The sequence below is a fragment of the Ranitomeya imitator genome, chromosome 2 (genome assembly GCF_032444005.1).
Source record: "Ranitomeya imitator isolate aRanImi1 chromosome 2, aRanImi1.pri, whole genome shotgun sequence".
Taxonomy (NCBI): domain Eukaryota; kingdom Metazoa; phylum Chordata; class Amphibia; order Anura; family Dendrobatidae; genus Ranitomeya; species Ranitomeya imitator.
Window position 1 is genome coordinate 780,403,713 of NC_091283.1, and position 12,486 is coordinate 780,416,198.

At 39.5% G+C, this 12,486-nt stretch overlaps 1 protein-coding gene across 1 annotated transcript in view; it reads right to left on the reverse strand.

The window, feature by feature from the left end:
- Positions 1-12,486, reverse strand: part of PCDH15 (protocadherin related 15) — a 2,320,333-nt gene that overhangs the window by 1,496,802 nt on the left and 811,045 nt on the right. The window contains exon 9 of the mRNA XM_069753541.1: positions 10,573-10,743. Coding sequence (XP_069609642.1) covers positions 10,573-10,743 — 171 coding nt within the window. The remainder of the gene's footprint in view (positions 1-10,572; positions 10,744-12,486) is intronic.

The following is a 12,486-nucleotide window of genomic DNA, read 5'->3' on the forward strand; positions in this document are numbered from 1 at the left end:
CATCATCTCCCTGTATATATATTTTTCCCAGCAGGGTCAATAGTACTGTCATTTTATCCTCTATATTTGTTTGCTTTGTATGTCCTCTCTTTCTGTGTACGGTTTATAGGGCACACGTCACTAGGTTTCCCCTTCCTTTTTCTTCTCTTTTAGTGGTGCATTTTTTTGCATTTTTTGTATGACTCTAGGTTTTATATTACCTTAAATATTAAAGGTTAAGTTTTAATAGGATCCAATTGCTATTTCTCTATTTACACTTTATTGGATTATTTACCCAGCTATTTGCATACTATTTAGTGTGGCATGCCAGGTTTCCTCACTACGGGTATCGACACTAATCAGTGGTTTTCAGAGGCCAAAGACGTTTTTTCGGATAGAACTTTCACGCAAAAGAAATATGTCCCGTCCTTTAATGCGGCCTTCAAGGAGCTCACGAAGGTATAGAAAGATCAAATAGCTTCCTGGTGGGAAGTACAGAGCCTAGAAAATTATATAAAATCAAACATTGTCCCGAGACATTTGAGAATCACCTTGGCACCGGGATATCGCTATAAAAATCCCGGTTTATTGGCAAAGTGGGAGAAAGAAGCAACAGATAGCTCGCTAAGACTAATGAGACTTCTGCTTGAGGAGGAAAAACTGAATCTCAATGCTTTAAATGAGTCATTGAAAGAACATATTGAAATAACAAAAAAATTTGTATCAGAACCAGATTTTTCTAAAAAAGAAACTCAACTGCAAAATACTATAGAAAGGTTTCAATATCACCTTAAAGATAAAAAACACAAGTTCTATATAAGGGATTTACAAGAATTTAAAGAAAATAAAGCATACTCATTTTCAACAAATAAGTTTCCACGAAGAGTTGAGACAGACATTTCCTCCTCAGAAGCAGAGGTCTCTGATAATGAAGCTAGACCAAGTGGACAGAGGGGAAGGGGCAAAGGTAAAGGAAGGGGGAACAATTGGGGACGAGGGAACAACAAGAGCCGCTCCAATCCACCCACATAAATATGCAAGTAATTAATCTATCTGCAAGACCACTAAGTGTTGACGAATCTAATTTATTGAGTAAAGGTCTTTCTTTTGTACCAACCTCTGATATGGATTCATTTGAGGTAATCAAGGACCTCAATTTATTTGTCAGACGTCTAAAATGGAAGAAATTCTTTCTCAGAGAGGACAAAAAACAATGTGCGGAACTAGGCATCACTGATGACTTATTACAGGATGTACATCTTCTATTCCATTTAGGAGATGCAGATCCCAACATGGATGGGAGGGGCCCATTTACAAAGTTAAAAAATAAGAGTTCCAAGATGCTCCCACCTACTGGGGATCTGAGTTCCATAGACATCTTCCTTAATTTAGTCACTGATGATATCATGAATTTACCTGAAAGGCCGCATAGAAATCCACATAATTTGTCCAGGGGCGAAATGGCATGCCTGTGCAATTTGGAGCAAGATAAAAGCATTACCATAAAACCCTCTGACAAAGGGGGTAATGTTGTGGTTATGAACACAACAGATTACCATACTCTATGCCTTTCGCTACTGGACAATAAGGAAGACTATAGTGTTCTAACCAGAAACCCCTTGGGTGATTTTCTGGATGAACTGAAGTCTATCATCGGAAAAGGGTACAGTGATGGTGTGATAGGTAGAGACGAGAGAGATTTTTTGATACCCAACAATCCTGTGGTTCCAACTTTTTATTGTCTTCCCAAGATCCACAAGGGTACAAATCCCTTGAAAGGGAGACCTATAGTCTCAGGCAATAATAGCCTGACGGAAAAATTGGGTATATACATAGACGAGATTTTAAAACCTTTTGTTGTTTCCTTGAATTCCTTTGTACGGGACACCACAGACCTTCTGGGCAAATTAGACGGCATTTACCTAGACCCTGACATGATACTTGGAAGTATAGATGTAGAGGCACTATACTCATCCATCCCTCATGATAAGGGTCTTACGGCTGTGAACCACTATCTAAGTACCAGAGGCATTCAATTTGAAAAACATAACGAGTTTGTTTTAGAAGCCCTGGAATTTTGTTTGACCAGGAATGTATTTCTCTTCGACCGCAAGTACTTCCACCAGCTCAGGGGCACCGCGATGGGCAGCCCTTGTGCGCCTTCGTATGCCAACCTGCTCCTGGGCTGGTGGGAGGAAACAGTGGTCTTTAACGATTCGATGTACCACCCAGACGAGAGGATAGTTCTGTGGTTAAGGTACATCGATGATGTTTTGGTAATTTGGCGAGGTGATGCTGCTGATTTTGGCAGCTTTGTTGAGGGCCTGAACATTAACAATATAGGCCTACATTTTACCTATGAGACCAGTCCAACAAAGCTAGCATTTTTGGATATCTGTATTGAAAAGATGACAGACGGTGAGATAAAAACTAAGACTCACAGAAAAGAGACAGCTACAAACTCTCTTCTCAGATGGGAAAGTAATCATCCCATCCCGTTAAAAAGAGGCATCCCGAAGGGGCAGTATCTGAGAATACGGAGGAATTGCTCCGATATGGACTCCTTCCATGAACAAGCAGATGACCTTAAAAAAAGATTTTTAAAGAGGGGCTATCCGGAAGGGATTTTGAAAAAGGCCTATAAAAAGAAAGAAGACAACTATTGACACCAAAAGACAAACCTGATGGGGAGAACATAATTCGGTTCATCACTAGGTTCTCCAATGGGGCCGACGACATAAGAAATATTTTATTCAAGCATTGGCCCATACTCCAGATGGATAGAGATATTAAGAAACATATCTCGACTTATCCCCAAATTACCTACAAAAAAGGCAGGTCATTAGCAGATAGATTGGTTCACAGCCATTTTCAGCCGGCAAATAGTCCTACCCTGATGAATCAAACGAAAGGTTGCTACAAGTGTGGGGGATGCAAAGCTTGTGCCGCAATCACATCCACAAAAGTCTTCTGTAGCAATGTCACGAATACCACCTACTCCATTCGACATTTCATCAACTGTCGCACAAAAGGGGTTATATATAAAGCTACCTGTGAGTGTGGGTTGGAATATGTTGGGAAGACCAAAAGAGAATTCCAAAAAAGAATTGGAGAGCATCTCCGTGACATTGCTAACAAGAGAGAAACCCCTGTAGCAACCCACATGAACCGTTTTCATCAGGGTAACCCGAAAAAAAATCTTTTTTGTGGGGATAGATAAAATATTACCACCGGAAAGAGGAGGGGATTGGGATAAACTAATCCTACAGAAAGAAAGCAGATGGATCTTCACTCTTAAGGCCCCTTCACATTTAGCGACGCTGCAGCGATACCGACAACGATCCGGATCGCTGCAGCGTCGCTGTTTGGTCGCTGGAGAGCTGTCACACAGACCGCTCTCCAGCGACCAACGATGCCGGTAACCAGGGTAAACATCGGGTAACTAAGCGCAGGGCCGCGCTTAGTAACCCGATGTTTACCCTGGTTACCATGCTAAAAGTAAAAAAAAACAAACACTAGATACTTACCTATCGCTGTCTGTCCTCCAGCGCTGTGCTCTGCTTCTCTGCTCTCCTCCTGTACTGGCTGGGAGCCGGAAAGCAGAGCGGTGACGTCACCGCTCTGCTTTCCGGCTCACAGACAGTACAGGAGGAGTGCAGAGCACAGCGCTGGAGGACAGACAGCGGTAGGTAAGTATGTAGTGTTTGTTTTTTTTTACTTTTAGCATGGTAACCAGGGTAAACATCGGGTTACTAAGCGCGGCCCTGCGCTTAGTTACCCGATGTTTACCCTGGTTACCAGTGAAGACATCGCTGGATCGGTGTCACACACGCCGATCCAGCGATGTCTCCAGGGAGTCCAGCGACGAAATAAAGTTCTGGACTTTGTTCAGCGACCAACGATCTCCCAGCAGGGGCCTGATCGTTGGTCGCTGTCACACATAACGATTTCATTAACGATATCGTTGCTACGTCACAAATAGCAACGATATCGTTAACAATATCGTTATGTGTGAAGGTACCTTTAGGACAGTCCAACCTTTGGGCATGAATGAGTTACAACCCTATAGCTGCTTTCTTTAGCCATGTCACCTTTTGTTCCCTATATATTCATGACATTTGTATCCCTAGGGCACTGTTTTTTCAGGGATAGCCGCCGTGGAGTGGGGGCGCCCTTGGCGTAGGAATTTAGGGTGCCAACCCCCGCGTCAGGCAGGGAACAGTTTTTAGGTATGGAATGATATATTTGTGAGCTATTTGAGATGTATCTACGGCTGCATTATATACTATACTATCCTAGATCTGTCCCCCCCCCCTTTTTTTAGGGAACAACAGGGATATATAGTTTGGGACAGCCGTCGTTGAGTGGGGGCGACATATGCGCAGGTTTCTTCTTTAGGGTGCCAACCTCCACGATAGGCAGGGCATAGATAGAATAGGCCACCACATATATAGGGTTAAAATAGGCTGTCGGTTTCCCCTTTTTCACTCCCTATATCCGTTTTTCTTTCCCTTTTATACTGTGGTGTCCCGTACACAGGTCATATGGAATATTTAATTGCATTTTTAATTACTATTTCCCATGATGGCCATGACTATGACCATCCCTCTCTCAGAATCTCGTATCCTTATCCAGACCGTATCCAACAACAATATTCTGTACCTGGTACCACTGACTGCTTCTGTAAGTGTCACAATCAGATGTGGGTATTAACCTGAATCATGCCATATGGGCACAAGAATAGGCGCTTTTATATGGCGCCGGTCTTGTCTTTAATGTCCAGTGCACATAAGAATGCCTGTTATGTATATTCTGACATTCACTATATGTGTGCACGGTACAATTTGGGGTCAGCATGTGCTGTTTTGATACTCACCAGTACATTTAAAATGTCCCCCAATATCAAGGTATAGGAGCAATCAAGCTAATAGTCCGTACGAGCGCCGCGTCCCGGTATGGGGGAACGCTTGCGTTCCACCTCCCTGGGATACGTGCGCTCCACTACCCGGATGTGCGCTCCAGATGATACCGGTAATAGTTCTCTGAACCTTAGGACGCGTCACACGCTGGGGCGGAGCCTCCCTGACGCGCCATAGCTCCAAACCTTGAAATTACACAGAACGGGGGAGACCGGTAAGAGCGGCAGATGTAATATATCAACCTCCCCTGATGATTCGATCACGATGAAACGCGTCGGGAGACGCTAAGCTGGGGCTTCCATGTTCCTGTCTCATCGCTTGTGAGAGATTACAGGCTCAATAGTACCTCTCCTATATGCGGTGAGATCCACCCACATTTGTGGCCTTTTTACCTTCCTACATATGCGGCTCCAAAATTGGCCGGCATGCTAATGAATTTACATACATTTTGCCCGCAAATCAACCACAAAGGAACGCTCATTAATTATTGATGAGACAGCATGGTTCCAGAATAATGTGTGTTCTGTGTTTGCATTGGGGCTATGTTTATTTATGGCATTGGAAGTCTCTCGCTCTTTAGCTGCTATATCTGACAGTCACTATAAGGTAATGATAAGACGCCTAGGTTCATTTATGTATAAGTGTACCATTGTCTAAACACTGCGGACTATGTTCTGCTTAAGGGGTATATATGTCAAATGAGACACTAATGTGAAATATAGGGGGCACTCCTTGATATAGTGTAAGGCTGCAACCCGGTTCTCTGACAGACATCAGTATGGCCCCTATCTGTACATTTTGGTATATAGCATAATAACATTCCTTTGTGTCTATACTAGTACAAGCACAATTGGCATTAAGCCTCCTTACACAACAGTGTGGGCTACACCGTGTGCACCTTTTATAGGTACACCTGTACTGTACAATTTACATCATCTCCCTGTATATATATTTTTCCCAGCAGGGTCAATAGTACTGTCATTTTATCCTCTATATTTGTTTGCTTTGTATGTCCTCTCTTTCTGTGTACGGTTTATAGGGCAAACATCACTAGGTTTCCCCTTCCTTTTTCTTCTCTTTTAGTGGTGCATTTTTTTGCATTTTTTGTATGACTCTAGGTTTTATATTACCTTAAATATTAAAGGTTAAGTTTTAATAGGATCCAATTGCTATTTCTCTATTTACACTTTATTGGATTATTTACCCAGCTATTTGCATACTCCTCCAGGATGGCAAAAATAATCAGGCTGAAAATGACACCGGCCGCGCTTGCGCAGTACTATTTATAGGAGATCCGTTAGATGCTACTGCGAAGCAATATTGATGGAAAAAGTTATGGCTCTGGGAATAAGTTGAGCAAAAAAAATTAAAATGCAAAAAACGGAATATCCCAAGGTGGTGAAGTGGTTAAATATTGTTGTGAGATGAAAAATTAAAACAATTATTCCCAGGTTTGTAAAATATCTATTTTACTTAAAAGGAATTTGTCAGCAAGTTTCTGCTATATAATCTGAGAGAAGCATGCTGTATGGGCTGAGAGTTTGACTCCAATGATGTGTCACTTACTGGGCTGTGTGTTGCTTTTCAATAAAATGAGTGTTTTACCAGCAGGAAATTATCACTAATGGACAAGCTGCCACATGTCCTTTAATCTACTTGTTTGAACCCACCCCTGATTTGCAGCTTTCTGTCAATTTACACTGTACACTGACAGCTGCTAATCAGTGGGAAGGACATGGTTATCAAGGCTCAGCATCCTGAGCAGAGAAAACTGTGATTGTATCAAAGTGACCACAAGTAGACCACCAAGTGATACATTACTGAAATCAGGGTTTTAGCCCCTATAACATGCTGCTCTTAGATTACATATGGGAAATACATATATATATATATATATATATAAATATATATATATATATATATATATATATATATATATATATATTTATATATATGTATATATATATACACACATATATATATATATATATATATATATATATTCATAATAAATATTGATAGACCAGGTTTAAACAGATTGGGTGCTACTTTTGAGTCTGTTTGTTATGACATATAAAGGGCAATCAAAATTGAGGTCCCTCTATATAGTTAAGGGATACTACCTTTTTAACAGACTGCATTTAATATACAATATTGATGTGAGCATTAAAATAGCTCAATGCAATAATATCACTAAATGAAAATGTAATAAAAAAAAAGAAAACGCATTTCCAAAAAAGGAAAAACGCACATGTAAATAGAGTGCACTTATGCTGTCATTGTTTTAAGGTTAGTTAATACAGTGCATCGGTGCAGTAGACTTTTTTTTATTGGCTTCTGTTGGCCACCACTACTGCTACAATAATTGCCCAAAGCCATTCTATACAACAAGATGACAAGTAAAGGGAGGTATTGAGTTATTTTGGGCCAATAGAAAAATAATGTATAGGTTTATTGTGAAGGAATCCTTAAAGGGGTTGTCCACATTTGTGGATATTTTTCTTCTTAAATGCATGCAATTGGCCTTAGAAATTATTTTCGTATTGGAGTTTTATTTAAAAACAGGTTTGATCACATGTTGCTCCAACAGCAGACATTTCATGGACTGAAGAGCTGTGCAGTTTGTGAGGAACGATTCCCCAATAAGAGCAAGTGCCACATAATCACATCCTCAACACTTCTGATAAAATAAAGTAATATGGCCGACCCTGCTACCTCATCTTGCAGCCACAGAAAAGATGGTGTAATACAGCGCTAAAGGAGGCAAACCATGCAAAAATTTTAGTGAAACCAAATTGTAAAGTAGTTTTTCAGCCCCAAATACATGTATTACAGTAAGAAAAACAATTGTCCCCAAAGGTGAGCAACTCCTGTAAGTCATCAATATGATCTTTAGGGTAAGATGAAAACAGAGTTCTTGAATGAATAGAGTTTCATGATTCCATGTTTCTATGAATCTATAGTTCTATGATTATATGATTCTATGATTGTACCAAACAAAATTGTACAATTTTAACAATTTTATATTTTCAACTTAAATGTCCCCATATATAGATTAGCATTTTTGAGATCATTATCTTTTCTGAAGCATTTCTTCTCCAGTGTTTTTAAAAATCAGATATGCAGATTGTCTCTTCAGAGGGGAAGAGGACTAGAACCCTAGTGCTACATATAGGAAATAGCAATCCTAAAAATCAATGTCAACCCTTTAACGAGCCTTGTCACATGACTTAGTATAAAAGCCAAAACAAGAATCTCAATTTGCAGACAGTGTATTTTGGGGTACTGCACCGCGTCAGTGGAAAGTGTGAGATCTGGTTTGGCTGTGTGAGAGGCGTCTGACCAGGATCAAAGGGATAATCCTTGCGGAAAATGACATGTCAAGAAAGCTGAGATGAGGAGACTTTTTAGCAACAATGCTCCTCTGGGAAATATGCAAATTGTCTCTTCAGAGAGGAAGAGGACTAGGCTTGATAAAGGGTCGATATTGACTTCTAGGATGGCTACTTCCTATAGGTGACACTAGAGTTCTAATTATCTTCATCTCTGAAGAAACAATTTGCATATTTCTCAGAGGAGCATTGCAGCTTAAAAGTTTCCTCATCTCGACATGCTTGACATGTTACTCTCTGCAAGGAGAAATGTTACCCCTTGGATCCTAATAACCAGATAGAAATAGACTCATCACTCACAGAATGATTGGTAACATAATCTAGAAAAAATCATACATGTAGATGAAGAAAGTAAATTTCTCAAGCTTTTTACTAGTCTATGCAGATTTTAAAAAGCTTAATACACTGTGTTCAGAATTATTAGGCAAGTTGTATTTTGATCACATGATACTTTTTATACATGTTGTCCTACTCCAAGCTGTTCAGACTTGAGAGCCAACTACAAATTAAGTAAATCAGGTGATGTGCATCTCTGTAATGAGGAGGGGTGTTGTCTAATGACATCAACACCCTATATAAGGTGTGCTTAATTATTAGGCAACTTCCTTTCCTTTGGCAAAAGGGGTCAGAAGAGAGAAATTGTGAGACGTCTTGCAGAGGGATTCAGCAGTCTTGAAATTGCCAAACTTTAGAAGCGTGATCACCAAGCAATCAAGCGTTTCATGGGAAATAGCAAACAGGGTCACAAAAAGCGTGTTGGCAAAAAAGGCGCAAAATAACTGTCCATGAATTGAGGAAAATCTAGCGTGAGGCTTCCAAGATGCCATTTGCCACCAGTTTTGCCATATTTCAGAGCTGCAACTTTACTGGAGTAGCAAAAAGCAAGAGGTGTGTGACATGGCCAAGGTAAGGAAGGCTGAAAAATGACCACCTGTGAACAAGAAACATAAGATAAAACGTCAAGACTGGGCCAAGAAATATCTTAAGACTGACTTTCAAAGGTTTTATGGACTGATGAAATGAGAGTGACTCTTGATGGGCCAGATGGATGGGCCAGAGGCTGGATCAGTAAAGGGCAGAGAGCTGCACTCTAACTCAGATGCCAGCAAGGTGGAGGTGGGTTACTGGTATGGGCTGGTATCATCAAAGATGAACTTGTGAGACCGTTTCGGGTTGAGGATGAGTGAAGCTCAACTCCCAGACCTACTGCCAGTTTCTGGAAGACAACTTCTTGAAGCAGCGGTACAGGAAGAAGTCGGTATCGTTCAAGAAAAACCTGATTTTCATGCAGGACAATGCTCCATCACATGCCTCCAACTACTCCACAGTGTGGCTGTCCAGTAAAGGTCTCAAAGAAGAAAAAATAATGACATGGCCCCCTTGTTCACCTGATCTGAACCCCTTAGAGAACCTGTGGTCCCTCATAACATGTGAGATCTACAGGGAGGGAAAATAGTCCACCTCTCGGAACAGTGTCTGGAGGCTGTGGTGGCTGCTGCACGCAATATTGATCGTAAACAGATCAAGCAACTGACAGAATCTTTGGATGGAAGGCTGTTGAGTGTCATCATAAAGAAAGGTGGCTATATTGGTCACTCATTTTTTGGGGTTTTGTTTTTGCATGTCAGAAATGATTATTTCTAAATTTTGCGCAGTTATATTGGTTTACCTGGTGAAAATAAACAAGTGAGATGGGAATATATTTGGTTTTGATTAAGTTGTCTAATAATTCTGCACAGTAATAGTTACCTGCACAAACAGATATCCTCCTACGATAGCCAAATGTAAAAAAAACCCACTCCAACTTCCAAAAATATTAAGCTTTGATATTTATGAGTCGTTTGGGTTGATTGAAAACATAGTTGTTGATCAATAATAAAAATAATCCTCTAAAATACAACTTGCCTAATAATTCTGCACACAGTCTATACAAAATAAAGAGTCAAATTATAGAAAACTATGCATCCTTGAGCTCAATATCTCCCTATCTTTATAGTGTGTCCTCAGATAAAGTGCACTGGGTTGCATGGAAGCTTTAACAGATCTGCTTCTAAAATCAGATATAATACTAAATACAATTTTTTTCAACACAAAATTTGCTAAATAATACTTAACTTCCCCATACAAAATTATGGAATTTCAATATTTAATTTTTAGGTGTAACGTTGTTGTTCATTTTATGCAATCCAAGATATCTAAATATTGTTTGCTAGTTAATGTATTTTAAGCATAATATATTTTAAAAATGGTTTTATATTACATAACGTGTTAAGCATACTTACTGGAGGACTGAGTTCTGGTATGATTGCTTTATAAGTTAACGGCCGACAGTCTTGCGTATTTGCTACTGGATTACAAGGAAGGAACCTAGGACCAAGGTCATCACCATCAAGGACATCAACTATCAAAGTAGTTGTACTTGTTCTTCTTTCACTGGGATTGATAGGACGGTCCTGGAGGAAAAGGAGAGATATAAGAAGCAGATTGCAAATGTATTAAATTAGAAAGTACTGTTTTTAATTAAAATGTTAATGTGTTTTAGAATGTCAGTGTCCATTTAAAAATGTATATATTTTATAAATCTATTCATGCAAAAGAAAATACTGTCACACATTTTTAATGAATCTTTCTGTGATTCCACATCAATAACCCAAAAAGCATATGGTGCTTTAATACACTGTGGTATTGTCAAGATATTCCTAATTCTAGGAATTATTCCTAATTCAATTAAATGCCAATCAAATTTGTGTCAAATTTTATTAATTTCTTGAACAATTGGTAATTAGATTTTTATCAAAAAAATCCTGGTGTCATTTTACACATTGCAGTTGATTACAGAAGTCTCACAAAAATGTAAGTGCCGCCATGCAGGCGGATAGCCATCACATCTCATGGTATAGCGCAGCCCATTAGGAGGTACTACCAAAGTTTGTATAAAAGCCAAACACCAGAATGCAGTAGCCATTTTAGGGTGATTAAGGATAATAGATATCAAAGGTCACAGCTCAGTAATAGAAATATGGAGAGAAAGTCCTAAAACATTAGACAAAAACTCCAGGCCATAACGGGTGCACAAGAGAGATAGAGTAAGTGTCAAACTCAGTGAGGTGTATGGTGTCGCTGGCATTTGTCCTGTTGTATTTTGAATTACAAATTTTGACATAATTTTGAATGCTCTAGAAAAGCAACACAATATTTTTACTTAAAAAAATCTGAAGTCAACATCAGTTCCATAAAACGTGCTTGCTTGTCACAAACGACTGTAATGAGATTTTGTATTTCATATGCAATCTTTTTTAAAGAAGGGGGATTAATATAAAAGAAAGTTATCCAAAATACAGACATTCAACTGCAACTGTCTATCTCTGTGTTGCAGTCATTTTTTGCACACCTGTTATGCTAGTCAAGTTTTACATTCATAAATGCCACAATAATATAGCGCCTTGTTGCAGGTACTGCCTTTTTGGACGTGTACCTACCTAGCACTTCCTGCTATATCTGTTTGAGAAGAGTGAAGTTGAATTTTGTTGAAAATATAGAAAAAAAATATCAACCCCATGAATAAGGCATGGCTTAGTGTAGACTTTCATTCACCTTAAACTGATGCCAATGATGAGATCGACTGTAGCATTTTCTTATCTATCCATTGTGCTCTACTCTGATCTGCTGCCTGTGCCAATGCCCATGTTCACAGTCTAGCCAGGCACCTCTTGCCTTTCCATAAGGATATATTTATACTGTGTGACTGCTGACACTACACATTCATATGTCCCCTTGACTCTCCCCTCATTTTCTGCACTGTGCTACTGCTGCTGTTGCATGTGAAGACAGTCACACATCCCTTACCTGTCCATTGTATTCTATGGCTATTCTTAACTCTTGTTAACAAGGCTGCCATTGATGGACCTACCAAGCCATAAACCTTCTGTTTTGTCCCAACAAATTTCATAATGTGCTGCTGTTTCCACTGCCACTGCCGAACGACAGCCACAAATCTCCTGCCTGTCCATTGTATTCTATAGCTATAATGTTTAGCTGCTGGAAACCATATCCTCTACAGCGTAAATGAATATAAAATTGCTCCCAAAAAGTGATTATTTTGGACAGGATTTTTTTTTCTCTTAAACCCATTGTTTCTTCAATTTCTCAGCAGAAATTTTGCTAGTCCCAAATATAGGAATAATTTTTGGATCATT